This window comes from Laccaria bicolor, genomic scaffold (genome assembly GCF_000143565.1).
Source record: "Laccaria bicolor S238N-H82 LACBIscaffold_1 genomic scaffold, whole genome shotgun sequence".
NCBI lineage: Eukaryota > Fungi > Basidiomycota > Agaricomycetes > Agaricales > Hydnangiaceae > Laccaria > Laccaria bicolor.
Window position 1 is genome coordinate 3,091,173 of NW_001889872.1, and position 13,996 is coordinate 3,105,168.

Below are 13,996 nucleotides of genomic sequence, written 5' to 3' on the forward strand. Positions count from 1 at the left end.
TACGTGCGATAACCATTTGGAGGCCCCAACCGAGAGAAAAAGGGAGCAAGCTACCTGGAACACTCTCCCCTTAGTGCTGTCATCTCGCAGTAATGAACCAAAGCACTAGTGGTGTGTTTTTTCAGATCTGGTTCAAACTTTACATTTCCTCGTGCTCTCTTACGACTACCGTTATCTCGAATCCGAGCCGATGTTCGCGTCATGAAGGATGGGTGATCAGGCCAGGCCAACTTAGACATATCATTCTCAAAATCGGCACATGAAACCAACATGGAACTTCAAACTTACAACGTACAATAATTCGTGCGCTACTAGTACACATTTGTGATAAACGCTTTGTCAAGCTCGAAAACTCGGTCCCCCCATTAAGGCTTGCACTTCGGCTTATGTGCCTTCCAGTCCTTCTTCTGACACTCTGGGGAACAATATCGCACCTTCTGGCACCCCGCGCATTCTTTGATCCTCGGTTTCCCTTTCCCTCTGCATACCCGACACTTGCGAGCGTCCGGATCCCGACCCACAGTCTCAAGATAAGACACTGCGAACAATGGCGAAAGCGCAACCCGGGTGACGTATGGTGCGAATGTCTTCCATAGTCCTACTTTATGCATCCCTTCGACGTCCTTCCCTCTTCCGCAACTACACAGGGGATCTGCCTCCATATCCTCTGTGAGCGGGATGCGGCCTTAAGCAATATATTCACAATTCGCCCCATGCGTCCATGAAGACCGGCACCTCTCCACAAAGGCGGGCAAGAGCTGCTTCCATGCCTGCATCCCGCCTTCGAGCACATCAATATTGATCATTTTCCCCTGGTGAACCAGGTTCGCGAAAGGCTTCTCATTCTCCTTTATTATTTCCACCGTCAGAGGGAGGACATACCCGTCGCAGATAAGTGTATGAGCCGCCAGGTCGTAACGAATTTCATCAATAAAGATGCAGGTATCGCAATTATTTGTCTTCTTATCGCGGAGAGCAAATAGACGATGCACAGTTCCACCTTGGATTCCTGAGGCGCCAACGAAAATGGACTGGAGGGTGTTTTTGACGAACATCAGCGTGTCGATCTGCTGTTTCTTCCTGAGTGATAGTTCGCGAGCGGACATCGTGAAGGCGACGTGGGGGTCGAGCCACTCCTTGATATTTCTGGCCTTGACGTCAAGGACGGGCAAGGCGGACAGATTAACCCGATGGATGCTCCACGTATGGAGCAGGCCTTTCGAGTTGATGACGGGAAACGGATTCAGCTTCATTCCATCCGGCATGAGTGATCTGGAGGTCGGTACAACAACCTTGTGGGGCGGAAGCGGAAGTTCAGACGCAAAACTTCAAGAATCAGTGATAAGTATGTACGTACCTCAATATGTCGTGACTTCCGAGCAAGGCGCAGCCGATGCGCACTTCCTGCGACTGGGAAAGGATACACTATATCCTGGGTTTGGTCACCCAGTGCAACTCTGATGATACAAGGCGAGAGCTGCGTGATTTGCGGGACGACTTTACCGCCGGCTTCACTGAACAGCCGCGCAGAGTCCTCGTTGGTGATAGACACCCGTGCAGTCAAAGACGTGATCAATTCGCACTGTTCATCCAACTCGACAGACGCAGCCCCAGATTTGCCGATCTGAGACAATACACCTGGCTCTTTACGGCCTAATGATTCAGATGGATATCTCGAGGGCAAGGGGTGTTCGGGGAGGACATGAACAAGGGTCTTGTCCATCAATTTGGCGCTGAATACATGGAGAGCGAGACCCAGCTTCTTGATGAGAGTTGCACATGCAAGAGGCGTATTGCGAACGCCGAAGCCGATGCTGAGCTGCTCTGGGGGCTCTGCACAAAGAAGCCAAGAAGGTGCAACGAAGGATACAACAAGCGATGAGCTTCCTGCCCAACCCCTCGTATCCTCTTCAAAAATAACATGTGGACGAGATTTTGTTCCCATGGGAATCGCTCGTCCAAAGGCAACGTGTACGGCGGTGAATATGTTTTGGTGGCGCATACCAAAAATGTCGCACTGCAGTGGTGGATTGCCAATTTCGTCGGGCTTCGAGTTTTCTAGCACAGAAAGTTTCTCACGGGGGACGACGAGAACAATGCGCACAAGATCAGGAACTGTGTCCCAAAGTGAAAACCGTCCGGTCTTCAAAGTGGGCTAGGGGGGAACGGGGCCTTATACACACCGTGCCGATGTAACTGCCCACCAAAATCTTGTAAGTGCAGTGTGTCCATTGACTCGATCGACCAAGCGGCGAGTTGGAGTGACATAAACCGGTCCATAACACGAGTCCATGAATCCTCAGAGGGCTGAAGCCTACGGCGGATGAGCTGCAGCAAGAGGACGAAGGATTCTCGACCGTAATGCGCAAGGTTCGAGACTCCAACTGCTTTGTACACGTTCTTCTGGTTGGCAGCCCAGAACGTCTTTGAGCTCTCTTGCTCGAAGATGGACTGGTAGATGTCATAAAGCAAGGTCCCCAGCTGATGTTCATCAAACACAGGAGACGCGATATTTGCCGTCTGAGAGGCAATTGTATCTCCGGAAGTGGGTGCTTTCCAAGTCGTAACCTGTTGAAACTGCGATACATTTGCTCCTTGTTTCGACTGCCTGTGCATAATTAGCTCATGCGTGTTGGATCGGGTGGAAAATCCACAGAGATAATCGACTGGAGATAAACCGATGAGAAGACCAATGACAGAGAGGTCAGCGTGGAGGTGCTCTGTGAATTCCTTCGTCGCGGAGTCCTGCCCAAGGAAAAGAAGTGATTCGGTGTATAGAACACTGGATGGTTCACGCGAGAGGAGGGGTAAAGATGTAACGAGGACGTTCAGCAATCCAATGTGATCCTCCAGGTTGGACGTGTGAATGACATTGAAGTTCACGGGAGCTCCACCAGGAGCAGATGTATAGTACTCATCCCCGCTGAGCTGTATCAACTGCGTCTTCCACTGTGCCACGGGGACGCCCGGATTGAGTATGCCCACGTCACCAAACACGCAAAGTGCACGGCAAACGGCAGTAGCTTTGCCGACGAAAAAGCGGATGGTGGGTGGAGAAGTGGAGGATAATGAGTCGAGATAAGAGGAACACCAACCCGCGAACTCTTGATTTGCCGCCTTCACAACTTCCGTCATAGATACTGCAGATTTCGCGTTGCCGAATAAAGCAGCAAGATGGAAGACGTTCAAGGGATCGGTTCCATGATGAAGCGAGCAACCTTCTCTGCCCAAAGAATAGACGAAGGTCGGATTCAGTAATGTCGCAGTGGCAATTCTCTTTCCGTCGACAAAGGTTACACCTGTCTTCCAGAAGTTCCTGAAGTGTTCCGGAGTGATCGTTAATCCGCGGTGTCCGAGAGGTCCCAGGGAACAAGTAGCCGTGATTTTGTTTTCCCTGGAGTTCTTTTTGGATAATTGGTCAAATGCATCGTGTATGGGTGTGAGTCGCGAATTCGGTAACTCTTCCATGCCAACATATAGTGTCCAATGACGTCTGAGTTCTTTGAGCGTGTAGTCGGTAGACATCTTGATGGAAGACGCGTATGGGGAGACTTTCCATTTCTGGGCGGTCTCTGAGTGTTTAATCAGCTTCTTGCATTGGTCGATGAGGGTGGTATGTGAATCTTTGTCCAAGCGAAAATGGAAGAATATGTTCCAAATCGTGGCGTACGGTTGGCGATCAGCAATCATGGTCAATAATAGCACATTCCGGGCTACAAGGTAAGAGAATTAATCAGTGAATTGGTCGGTAAAAATCGCACTGCGATAACCCATCTACCTAACACGGCAGCTGTATGTGGGATGGAAGATCAGTTCATCAACATATCTCGGATGACGCAGTGAAAGTACGAACAGTTTCGAGGCTCGGTGAAGATTGTATGCAGAACATTGCGTGGGTCACCACAACCCAAAAGTAAGATACGGGCAGGCTCTTCCAGCGCAATATCTGCAGTCAAATATACCGCGCTCGTATTTCCTATGGCGTAGAAGAAGTATTTGGATGGCCAGAAAAGTAGATTAGCCATCGTCGATACAGAGAGATGAGTGCCTGTTGAAAGGAAGGTGTGTCAACATCGAACCACACTTCGTTAAATCAGGTGACCTTCAGGCTGAAGAAGTGGTCTCAGCGGTTGTCCACAACACTTGCAGGTCCTGTAACTTCGGTCAAAAGGTCAGTAAATATCATAGAGCGCAAAGAGGAGGATCTGACGCGCACAGATTCAAAAACCAACTGGAAGGTTGAATACCAGCGGTAGATATAACATGTGCTCAAGGCTCGACACAGTGCAGATACATTCACCCATTAATTGTCATATCGGCCTCCCCGTGCTGTGTCCTATAAGCCCTGATCAAAGATCGTCCCTCCAAAATAAACCGAACTTAAGGTACACTGAGAGCATCTTCGGGTTCGACGGCATCTTCGTGAGCATCCATCCGGTCAGAGTCTGTGTATCCGAAAACGCTAAAGCGTTTTACAATCGCACCCTGGTGGGCTGCGGGCGGTAGAGATTGATTTGAAGATGTCGTGTCAGGCTTTGCGCAAGGAGCCTTTTGAGATAACGACCTTCCCATGCAAAGTTGGGATCATAGGAGTCCTTATCTGCATCTCGCACATCAGTAATCTTTTCCGTGCAACAAGAATAAAAGCGGCTTCACCACAACCTGCTCCTTATCCCCAGGGAATGGACATCATGTCCATGGGCTGCAGACAGATCTCCTGCGCCGAGGGTGATGCAAACAAGGGGGTGTCGGGATCATAATCCCGGACCGGGGGCCGGTTGGTTGGTTGGGCTGTCAGGCCGTTAAAAAAAAATTGGAAGCTCAAAAATTTTGGCCCAAAAACATTATAGACAGCCTTCCTGATGGATAAAGTATACATAATAGATACTAGAAAGCCTCAAGGTGTGCTAAATGCCTCAGGATGCGCCAAAAACACCAATGGGACTGCTTACATAAGGCAATAATAACATGCATTGATAATTTTCGTTAGTGTGGCAACCGTCAAAGACCTTTGATTATGATTTGTTAGCATATTCCGGGGCACGCAAATTCACTGTGAGATTCCACAGAACAGGACACTCATGCCGTGACTCATTCTGACACCAACGAGGTTCATAGGCCACCTATTTCAAGCTCGGAAATTGTCAACAAGGAAACATGAGGTCAGTGTGAAAGATGAAAACGTAAGGTTGTTGAGATTGAAGGATTAGAGGATTGTTTTTGTGGATCCCGAGCAGAGCTAACCGCCAACAATGTGATCCAGTGGGATGTGAAACTGTGTGGATAAGTAAACCTACTTTCTGTTAGGGTTTCAACATGAAACTTACTTACATCTTCACGTCAGACCATTCTAATATCATCTCATTTGTGTTTGCCATGCACAGGTGCCCATGCATTGGGTCTGCAATGCATTTTCAACGTCGAAAGGAGGACCAGGAGCACGGCAGTGACGTCATATTTCCTAAAGTAGACATGTGCCTGATTACGTTGGGTGGTTGGTTCAGCCCAGCGCTCACTACCAAAAAAATCGACCCTAGGTCTTTTTTTAAAATCCCGACACCCCCTTGGATGCAAATTCCCAATGCTGGAGCACAAGGTCCAAGAATCCGTTTCTAAAACCTGCCTCTTAAAGCTTAAGTCCTCGTACAGCAAAAGCTTTTCGATATCGGATTGAGTCACTGTAGGAGTGAGCGGCGTGAAAGATGGGCGATGGCTGGGCTGAGGAAAACCAAGGAGAACGTGGGTTGGGAGCTGCTGTGGTAAATGGATATGGTTCATTTGTGCTCGCAGTGGCATCCTGTATTCAGATACATGATGATACCGTTCGCCAAGTTCGATAATGCAACAGCGGAAGACGAGTTGTGATCCAAGTTGATTATTTGGCGGAGGTCGTTGGGCCGGCTCGCCCCGCGCCTTTGTCATCCTCGACCAAATTTCGACCTTCGATACAAGGGGTGTTAGGATTTGAAAGTCCGACCAGGGGTCGGGTAAGTAGGTAGGTCGGCCGCAGGCCACCTAAAAAAAAAATGGAACCCCTTATGAAATTATCTTGAAATGGTCCCAGAAGGCCATCCTCTGCAGGATTTGAGTCCTACTAGCTCCTAATAAGCTCCCAAACATGTAGATGAGCCTGAATACAATGATATTTGAGGATGATGTCATAGTTTACAAATATTATCTAATCTTAAATTTTCTCAACCAAGTACCCGGACTATCCGCAGGTATCCATGGGTAAATTAGATATTTTTAGACCTTTCTTGAGATATTTTGAGCATACGTGCCCGGAATAGATAAGAGTGTTATTTGTACCCCCAACTCCCTTCCACCACGACAGAATGCTATCACAACAACTTCCTGGCCCCTGCTGCTTGTGGAAGGGGTCCAAATTGTGACTTGGGCTTTGTTCCCAGCTGTCACCCAAGCTTGTCACCAGAAATCTTTGAAATCCTGTTAATGAATTCAATTTTTAGTGAAAGCAATCACAATATGCCCCAATAAAAAAACAGGAGAACATTCAAATTTACCTTGATGAACCCAGAGGTATTGAAAGAACAATTTTGGTGACACAATGTGTTACAAAAACCTATTTAAGAGGAAAAGAAATCATTGTCCATCTTTTTTCAATCATTTGTGTAACTTTATTGAAGCTGGGTAGAAGGGGAATTTAATCCAGAATCTAAGAGCCATTTCTGCTCTGAATGTTTGAAAGTTGATATTGTGCTGGGTGAAATTGATCTGATTGTGACCAGTGGAGAATGCCCACTCTGCATCCACAGAAGTAGCTGCATCAATCATTGAAAGTAAAGGAAAATAAATGTGAATAATGCTGCTTACCTGGGGCTGAGCAGAAATCAGAACCCATTCATGAAAGTTGCAGTCAAGAATGTGATGCATTGTGCCTGTACACCATATAACCTCCCATTTCCTTCATTGTTTCTGTTGCTACCCAACCTAAATATCAATTGTTCTCAAAAGCATTTCTCTGAAACTGAAAATAAATACTCTCAAGATGGCCAAGGCATGCTAATACACACCCCCAACACTCTCTGTGATCAAGGCTCAGTTACAGCAGCATTATACAAGGAGAAAGACCTCAGATGATGATATATAAATAACTTTAGTTTCAATATACTCAATTTAGATAATATATGAATGACTTTTGTTTTAATATGAATTCTCCTGAATTTTCGCTTTCTAACACAATTTTTTTCATAAAGAACGGACAGGAAATGAACGAGATACACTCATTTATATAGCTGCTTGGTCACCCAGGCTGTTTACCGACGGATATATCCGTACTGTGCCTTATCTAATCCATGGGTGGGAAAATCCGTGGATCGGGTACGGTTAATACCCGGGTATATCCATGACAGTCCCTACTATGAATATATGACTAGTCAGCCACCAGCTTCTTCAAGTTATCATTCTTTTCCTTCTTTGTTGGACGTGGTTGTGGTCGAGTTTTTTCCCCGAGACTTCGGGACTTAGTATTCCAGAAGGTTCAGTATTCCGAGAGTCCAAACTGCCGCCGATCCGCCAGTCTGCCTGTCCAGAGTTCGCACGACACCTACCTCTGCAAACATGGTCACGGCCCTCTTAAACACCTGTGGGCACTGCCCGCTCGATGCAGTTCTGCAAGGATCTGTATCAACCACAGACAGTTACGACGGTTAGTTCAGGTGTCAGCTCAGCCATTGCCTATGATTGTGCTGACGTCTCTTCGCCTGTTTTGGCCAACCTATCGCAACTCCCGTGCTAAGTATGATGCCTGCTGTAGCACAGGAAGGCCATAGGTGAGTGAATGTCCTGTTGACATTGAACAGGTGCTGATGTGTCCCTCAGCGTACAAGGAGTCCAAGTGGGTAATACAGCCCAAACCTAAAGCTCCCACCAGAGAGTCAAGGCTGGATGTGGCCTCCCCTCACCGCCTCCTCCCATCGACAAACGGCCTCCTCCCATCGATAAATGGCCCCCCCTCTCTCCCTCCCTCCCTCGACAAGTGGCGAATGGCCTCCTCCCTCGAAGAATGCCCCCCCCCTCCTCCCTCAACAAATGGCGAATGGCCACCCTTGACGAACGGCACCCTTGACAAAAGGCGAATGGGCGAACGGCCTCCCCTTTCGATGAACTAACCCCCCTTCCCCCCTTGACAAATGCTGAACGGCCTCATCGTTCAACGAACGGTCCCCTCTCTTCCTCGACAAATGGTGAACGGCCCCCTTTCGACAAACTCAATGAACAGCCCTCTCCCTCCCTCAAAAAATAGCGCCCTGCTGTCGACAAATAACAAAACTTCTCATTTCTCGACGAATGGCCTCCTACCTTGACAAACGGCCCTTTCTTGACAAATGGCCCTTTCTTGACAAACGGCCTCCCCCTCGATGAACGCTCTCCTCCTTCGACGAATGGCCTCCTCCCTCCCTCAACAAACAACCTCCGCCCTCCCTCAATGAGCACACTCCCCTTCGACAAACGGCCTCATCTCTCCCTCGATGAATGGGCTCCCCGTATTTCTATTTTGTTGCTGTCCAGTGTGTTAGGTGGACTGGCTCACATAAATACTACTGTCCTAGTTGTGCATAAGACAGGTGTACCGTAGATATTATGAATTTGAGCTAGTAATGGCCACCCTCGCAGCTAGCTACCCTGCAGTTGCATGTACTCGTCACGCTCGACCCCATTTCTTTTCTGAAATATGTATGTTATGTGCACATGATGATCGATGATGCACAGGCAGATCGGCGGATCGGCGGCAGTTCGGACTCTCGAAATACGGAATGTCCTCTAGTATTCAATGTCTGCCATTGTAATTTTTCTGGAACTTGAGTGACGGAGTCTCACCTCTCGTTCAGACCCACTCTCTTCTTGCCATCCCAAGCATTCCACCGGCGATACACTTGTGTTCAGCTTGCGGTACACTTGAGATACATCTGCGACACACCTGCGACACATTTAAGATACATTTGCGAGAGTTATTGTCCATTGCGAGACTTGCATACACTTGCATGCAACTTGCGCATCACTTGCGATACACCTGCGAGACACATTTGCAAGCATCTGCGCACAAAATAGATGTTTGCAAGTCACCTGCGGTCAACTTGCGAGTAGGCATGAGTAAATAAGAACTTAAACTCTTGTGTAGAAAATTCAAACCTTTGAGGTAGCCGGAAGTTGGAACCTACCTGAACGTGCGTATTTGGATATATTTGTGTCTCCTAGATCAACGTATTCCGGAGTCGCGGACTCCAACTATCTGCGTGACACAGGACCCCTGAAAATACTGCCAAATGATAGATACTAAAATCAATGATTTTCAGATTCTTGTCCATACCAATTTTGGCGAAGTCTGTCTGGATTTTATCTGGCGTAAACCAAATTTCAAAAATTTGTCCGGACTTCGTATCCAGCCTATTCAGGGCCAATTTTTTTTCTGCAGCGCAAGGTTCGAACCACCGACCACATGGCTGACTGCAAAAATTACTTACATTTTTCCATTGCACTATGCGACCATGTGTGTCTGGATGGTATCTAGCCTGTCATTCTCCTCGAGAACCTGTCTGGATTTCGTATCTAGGATTTTGCTGATTTTTTCGAAAACTTGTCCGGTTTGTCTCTAGCCTAGCACCCCCATTTCGAATTTTTTTGTCCAGATCGGTATCTACCATTTAGCAGCATTTTCAGGGGTCCTCGTGACACCTGCGACACCTGCGATCCTTTTTGATTATCTGCGAGACACTTGTGGTCACCTGCGAACGGGCAGTCCGCAAGTGACCGCAAGTGGCACACAGATTTATATATGCCCCGCCCATGTCAGATCCATGGACTAACGGAACAGCAGGGGTTCGATCTGCGGAATGAGATGAGTTGGTGCGTCAGATCTTGTCCAATCAAGGGACCCAGACTTGATTTCTCGAATTTGCTCTCGAAGCAGTTGTCCTCGAGCGCGACCACCAAGCTGGGGATGGAGTGGAGAAGACCTTTGTCTCTGTCTTTGGTTGTCACCAGTGAACCATCTTTGCTCAACCATCCAAACCAAGGAGTTGCTGCGGGACTCATAGGTCAATAACCATTGAAAACCCTGAATCTAAGTGAGATTCCGTTCACCCTCCTTGCCTGACTGCATGTAAGCAGGTGGGCGTATACTAGAATGATATTATGTTCTAAGAGATACTCACATTTATGCATTTCCAAGGCACATGAGCGCGAGTTATAGAGAGGACAAGGGCATACCCATCGGATGAGTGATTAGCAATGAGCCTAGGTTCCTGGTGAAGCATGACTCAATACCACATCAAAAATATACTGACCCCTTTCGTGCTGGAACTGACAAGCAGATTTACAGGAACTTTCTCAACTGTATGCAATACTATCTGAGGAGCAAGAAAGGGATGTAGTTGATAGTGGTTGAGGAACATGTTACCCTGATCTTCTAGAGAGGTAAAACTCATTGATCCCACAACCCATCTTCTCCACCTGGTCGATAAGCATGAACGCGTTCTCAGTCCAGATCTATTGACATTCCGTCAGGGCCTTGCAGGCCGAAAGGCAAAAAATGCCTGTCAAATGGGAGGGGGAGGGATGATGTGGCTCAAGCCTATTCACATAGAGATCCAAAGGAGTGAGCGCTGTACGACCTGGACATGGAGGAGACAACAAGACTGAGGGTAGCGCGTTCGTAAGGCTTGTCAGTGCATCAGACATCAGGAAAAAAGGTACTTGCAATATTGTAATATGTTGACATGATAGCGCTGGTAGCACCATCGAGAGCCCCCCCATATATTGTTCTCCATAGCTGACCATTTAAAATCTATAGCACACAATAGTTCTATAGATTAAGCTGTAGCCGTTTAGCCAGGTAGTTTCATAGTACATTATAGCAAATATATAAAGGGTAGAGGAGGTAGGAAATATGAGTACACTCCTGAATCGGTCAAAAATGCGGCAAACAATTGATATTCTAGCTACAATACAGGTGTGTACTACCTCGTTCGTTGTCTACCACATCCTTCCCCCCAGCCACTTTGGCCATGCCCTGCTCCTTCAAATGCACATTGGTGGGTGTGCGAGAGCCATTGCTTGGCGCAGATGCTGGCAACGATACAGGATGGGGGTCGGTGTGCTGCATTGGTAGAATTTCAGGTAAACTTGCAGTGCTGCGGGGTGAAGATCTATCGTGGAAGAGGGGTTTAGCTGCTGACAAGAGGATGAAAGAGAGACTTTGGTAAGGTGATGCGTCATCCTCAAGGGTGGCACCGTCCCTCTCAATTGACTTTGACTGAGTCAATCAATGAGGTCTCCCTATGTATAGGAGGGAACAGGGTTGGGTCCCACATTTGGGTGGTGGGCGACGCGTGGTTAGCGGCTGATAATAGGTGTGAGTCATTTTAGAGAATGTAATGCAAGTGGGAACGTACCTCCTGACCAAGAACACATGCTAGCATTTCAAAAACCCCAACTTACTACGGCATCATCGGTTTGTATGCTGGTGTTGCTCTGTATGTATCATTTACCTCCAGAGCCGATCCAGGTGTTGGAACTGTTGTTTACTGGGTTGTCAGCTATGATACATTTCTAATTATAAAGTACTGACCTTCCTCTGTCAACGAGAAGGTCATCTAGATAAGGTGAAACCTATCAGACTGCATAATATCGTAACAAGTTCTTTACGCACGGTTTGTAGGCAGAGTGCCAACACCAACCGATCCAACGTAAGTGACAACCTGATTCGCGATCGGCTCGTTTATACCAGTGTCGGGAACACCGCCTTCCCTGAACACACGACTCTTCAATGCCTGTGCGCAAGCCTGATCATGCTTGAGGTGGTTGTTGACACTGGTGAAGTTGTATCCCTTGGCCAAGGGAACATTACTGGAGATCGGTTGATGACGCGACACCCAAAGCAAGGAGAAGGAGTGAGGAAAGGAGCGATAGGCGGGTCATGGCGAAGCCGGGATAAGTCCGGGCGTAGAGGTCAGGCAAGGGATAAGACAGAAGAGGCGCTTGAGAGGTGCAGTGTTAAGGAGAAGATGGTCGTCGGAAGAAAAAGGAGACAAAAAGTATTTCAACCAACATCATGTGACATCGGGTCACCATCCGATTCGGATTCTGGCTCTGATGGCCATGATTTCATCCAAGTGCCATCAGCTACTCAACACTCAGTACTCAGTACTTACCTGTACTTACGCATGCATAAATATTTCATGTTGAGTATGAAAATTTGTGGTTTTGACTACTGAGTGAGAAGGAGGACAGTCATATAAGTGAGAGTGTTTGTAGGGAGGAGACATGATGCAAGTACAGGCATTGCTTCACATCGCTCAATACTGACTTGATAGTCATGGTAGCACTCATAGTGTTCTGACAAGTCTTCATAGGATGCACTGAGCTACAGAGCTGATCGGCAAATCTATCTTTCACCATGTACCTCGCCCCTTTCGTGATGGACTCAATCACACGCTACAGATCCACCCACCAAGGATATGGAACACAATTCCGGCAATGGAAGCTATATTCGGCTATGATTTTGATGCAGTAACTATGGGAGAAAACACCTTTTCCTGATGGATCCAAATTGCTTGGCTGCCGAGATGGCATTTGGGTGATGTGACGGCACACTGAAAAGTGGTTTGGGAGGAACATTGAAATTTGGAAGTGAGGATCAATTAAATATCGAAGCAAGGGGGTCTTAGGATTGAAAAAACATACCCGGGGTCGTTTTTTATTATTAAGCCCTTGGACCTTGAAGCTTGACCTACCTACCTACGTAATCAGGCACATTTCCATATATGGTAATGTGACATCATCATCGTGATCACTTTGTCCCTCTACTTGTCCCAGATGCCTCACAGGCCTCGCAAACCCAGTTTCATGGAACAATGTCCAACAAAACACAATCTAGGTGATACTAAAATGCAGGTGAGTGGTATAAAAGTTTTTTCGTATGGAAAATAGTCTTACCCATTGTGTCTCACAACCAAGCTTTTTACATTCAAGAACCCCATCTGATAGGGAGTCCACCACTATCCTGCACAGGCATCCATTCAAGGCATCTGGCATCTGCCTTGGAACACGCTTTCGTTTTTAACACCCGGTTTCATCCAAAGGCCTCTCTTCCACCAGTAAGTTATTGTTTGCGGCTATTACAGCATCGCCAACATTGCAGACACTTGAAATTGTTGCCAATGGCAGCCCAGGAACAGTGCGCTAAACATCATGTGAGTACCTGTTCAGCTAAGTTTAGCTGATACTCACGCTGTCGTTCTCTGAGCCCACATTGTCATTGGTGATACTTGCCATGTCCGCCACCACTGGCAGCATCTCCTCATTTTCACCTATCACTCCCTCAGTCTCCTTGTCGCACTCAACTGTGAACTCTGAAGTACCAGTCATGTCCTCCCCACCTTCTTCTGCAATTATATCATTGCCATCTTCTCCAAAATCCGATGTTTGTTTTTCAGATCCGGAATCCATGTTATCACTCTTATGTTAAAACTTAATACTGAGAATTTACGTGGATTCGGGGTCACGTGCTCTTGGGATTCCACCTGCTGACGTAGGTTCTTTGTTTGCGTTCCCGCCCTGCAGCCAAACAGCCGCGCCTCGGGGTGGCCGGTCGTCGTCGTCGACGGTGCCCGCCCTCTTCCCACCCACTTACCTTGCCGGCAATGGGTGTGGCGTGCGGGCCTGGTCTGCTCCTTGGCCTGGTAGCTTGGAACGGATGAGATAGTCAGCTGCTTTTTTCATCTACCCTCCTTTCATCTACTTGTAGTTAAATAACATCATCAGAATGTTCGTGAAAGGGCGCGCGCCTCTTTGCAGCAACATGCCCTCTTTCTTTTCATCCACCTGCTTCCTCATGCTGTCATCCCAGCCTCCGCGTGTCTCCTTGAGCCATTTGGTGAGTTTGCTAACCTTGACTTTCCAGCTGGCGCCCTTTTGAGTGCTCAAACGACAGCTGAACTAACTGGATTCCAGACAGCTGCAGGGGATGTTAAAG

The 13,996-nt window shown here is 47.6% G+C and overlaps 6 protein-coding genes across 6 annotated transcripts; 1 reads left to right on the top strand and 5 right to left on the bottom strand.

Annotated features, from left to right (window-relative positions):
• Positions 1-291: 291 nt before the first annotated feature.
• Positions 292-662, bottom strand: LACBIDRAFT_301894 (uncharacterized protein; the record flags this gene model as incomplete). The annotated part of the gene is made up of 1 exon (XM_001874296.1): positions 292-662. The coding sequence occupies one exon, from the start codon at positions 660-662 to the stop codon at positions 366-368; it is 297 nt and encodes a 98-aa protein (XP_001874331.1). The 3' UTR covers positions 292-365.
• Positions 663-686: 24 nt separating this feature from the next.
• LACBIDRAFT_301895 (uncharacterized protein) lies at positions 687-4,025 on the bottom strand (the record flags this gene model as incomplete). The annotated part of the gene is made up of 4 exons (XM_001874297.1): positions 687-1,292; positions 1,358-2,115; positions 2,184-3,713; positions 3,854-4,025. 4 exons carry the CDS (start codon positions 4,023-4,025, stop codon positions 687-689), a joined length of 3,066 nt encoding a protein of 1,021 aa, XP_001874332.1.
• Positions 4,026-6,624: 2,599 nt separating this feature from the next.
• Positions 6,625-6,862, bottom strand: LACBIDRAFT_301896 (uncharacterized protein; the record flags this gene model as incomplete). Its single annotated transcript, XM_001874298.1, has 2 exons — positions 6,625-6,782; positions 6,835-6,862. 2 exons carry the CDS (start codon positions 6,860-6,862, stop codon positions 6,625-6,627), a joined length of 186 nt encoding a protein of 61 aa, XP_001874333.1.
• A 762-nt stretch (positions 6,863-7,624) lies between these two features.
• LACBIDRAFT_321340 (uncharacterized protein) lies at positions 7,625-8,132 on the top strand (the record flags this gene model as incomplete). The annotated part of the gene is made up of 3 exons (XM_001873655.1): positions 7,625-7,669; positions 7,778-7,793; positions 7,843-8,132. 3 exons carry the CDS (start codon positions 7,625-7,627, stop codon positions 8,130-8,132), a joined length of 351 nt encoding a protein of 116 aa, XP_001873690.1.
• A 505-nt stretch (positions 8,133-8,637) lies between these two features.
• LACBIDRAFT_321341 (aspartic peptidase-like domain) lies at positions 8,638-11,940 on the bottom strand (the record flags this gene model as incomplete). The annotated part of the gene is made up of 17 exons (XM_001874299.1): positions 8,638-8,688; positions 8,842-8,941; positions 9,066-9,178; positions 9,282-9,408; positions 9,486-9,499; positions 9,829-10,043; positions 10,105-10,142; positions 10,421-10,509; positions 10,603-10,681; positions 10,798-10,807; positions 10,984-11,119; positions 11,271-11,362; positions 11,415-11,417; positions 11,511-11,536; positions 11,591-11,615; positions 11,672-11,832; positions 11,870-11,940. 17 exons carry the CDS (start codon positions 11,938-11,940, stop codon positions 8,638-8,640), a joined length of 1,350 nt encoding a protein of 449 aa, XP_001874334.1.
• A 1,140-nt stretch (positions 11,941-13,080) lies between these two features.
• LACBIDRAFT_301898 (uncharacterized protein) lies at positions 13,081-13,470 on the bottom strand (the record flags this gene model as incomplete). Its single annotated transcript, XM_001874300.1, has 2 exons — positions 13,081-13,203; positions 13,252-13,470. The coding sequence occupies 2 exons, from the start codon at positions 13,468-13,470 to the stop codon at positions 13,081-13,083; spliced, it is 342 nt and encodes a 113-aa protein (XP_001874335.1).
• Positions 13,471-13,996: the final 526 nt, after the last annotated feature.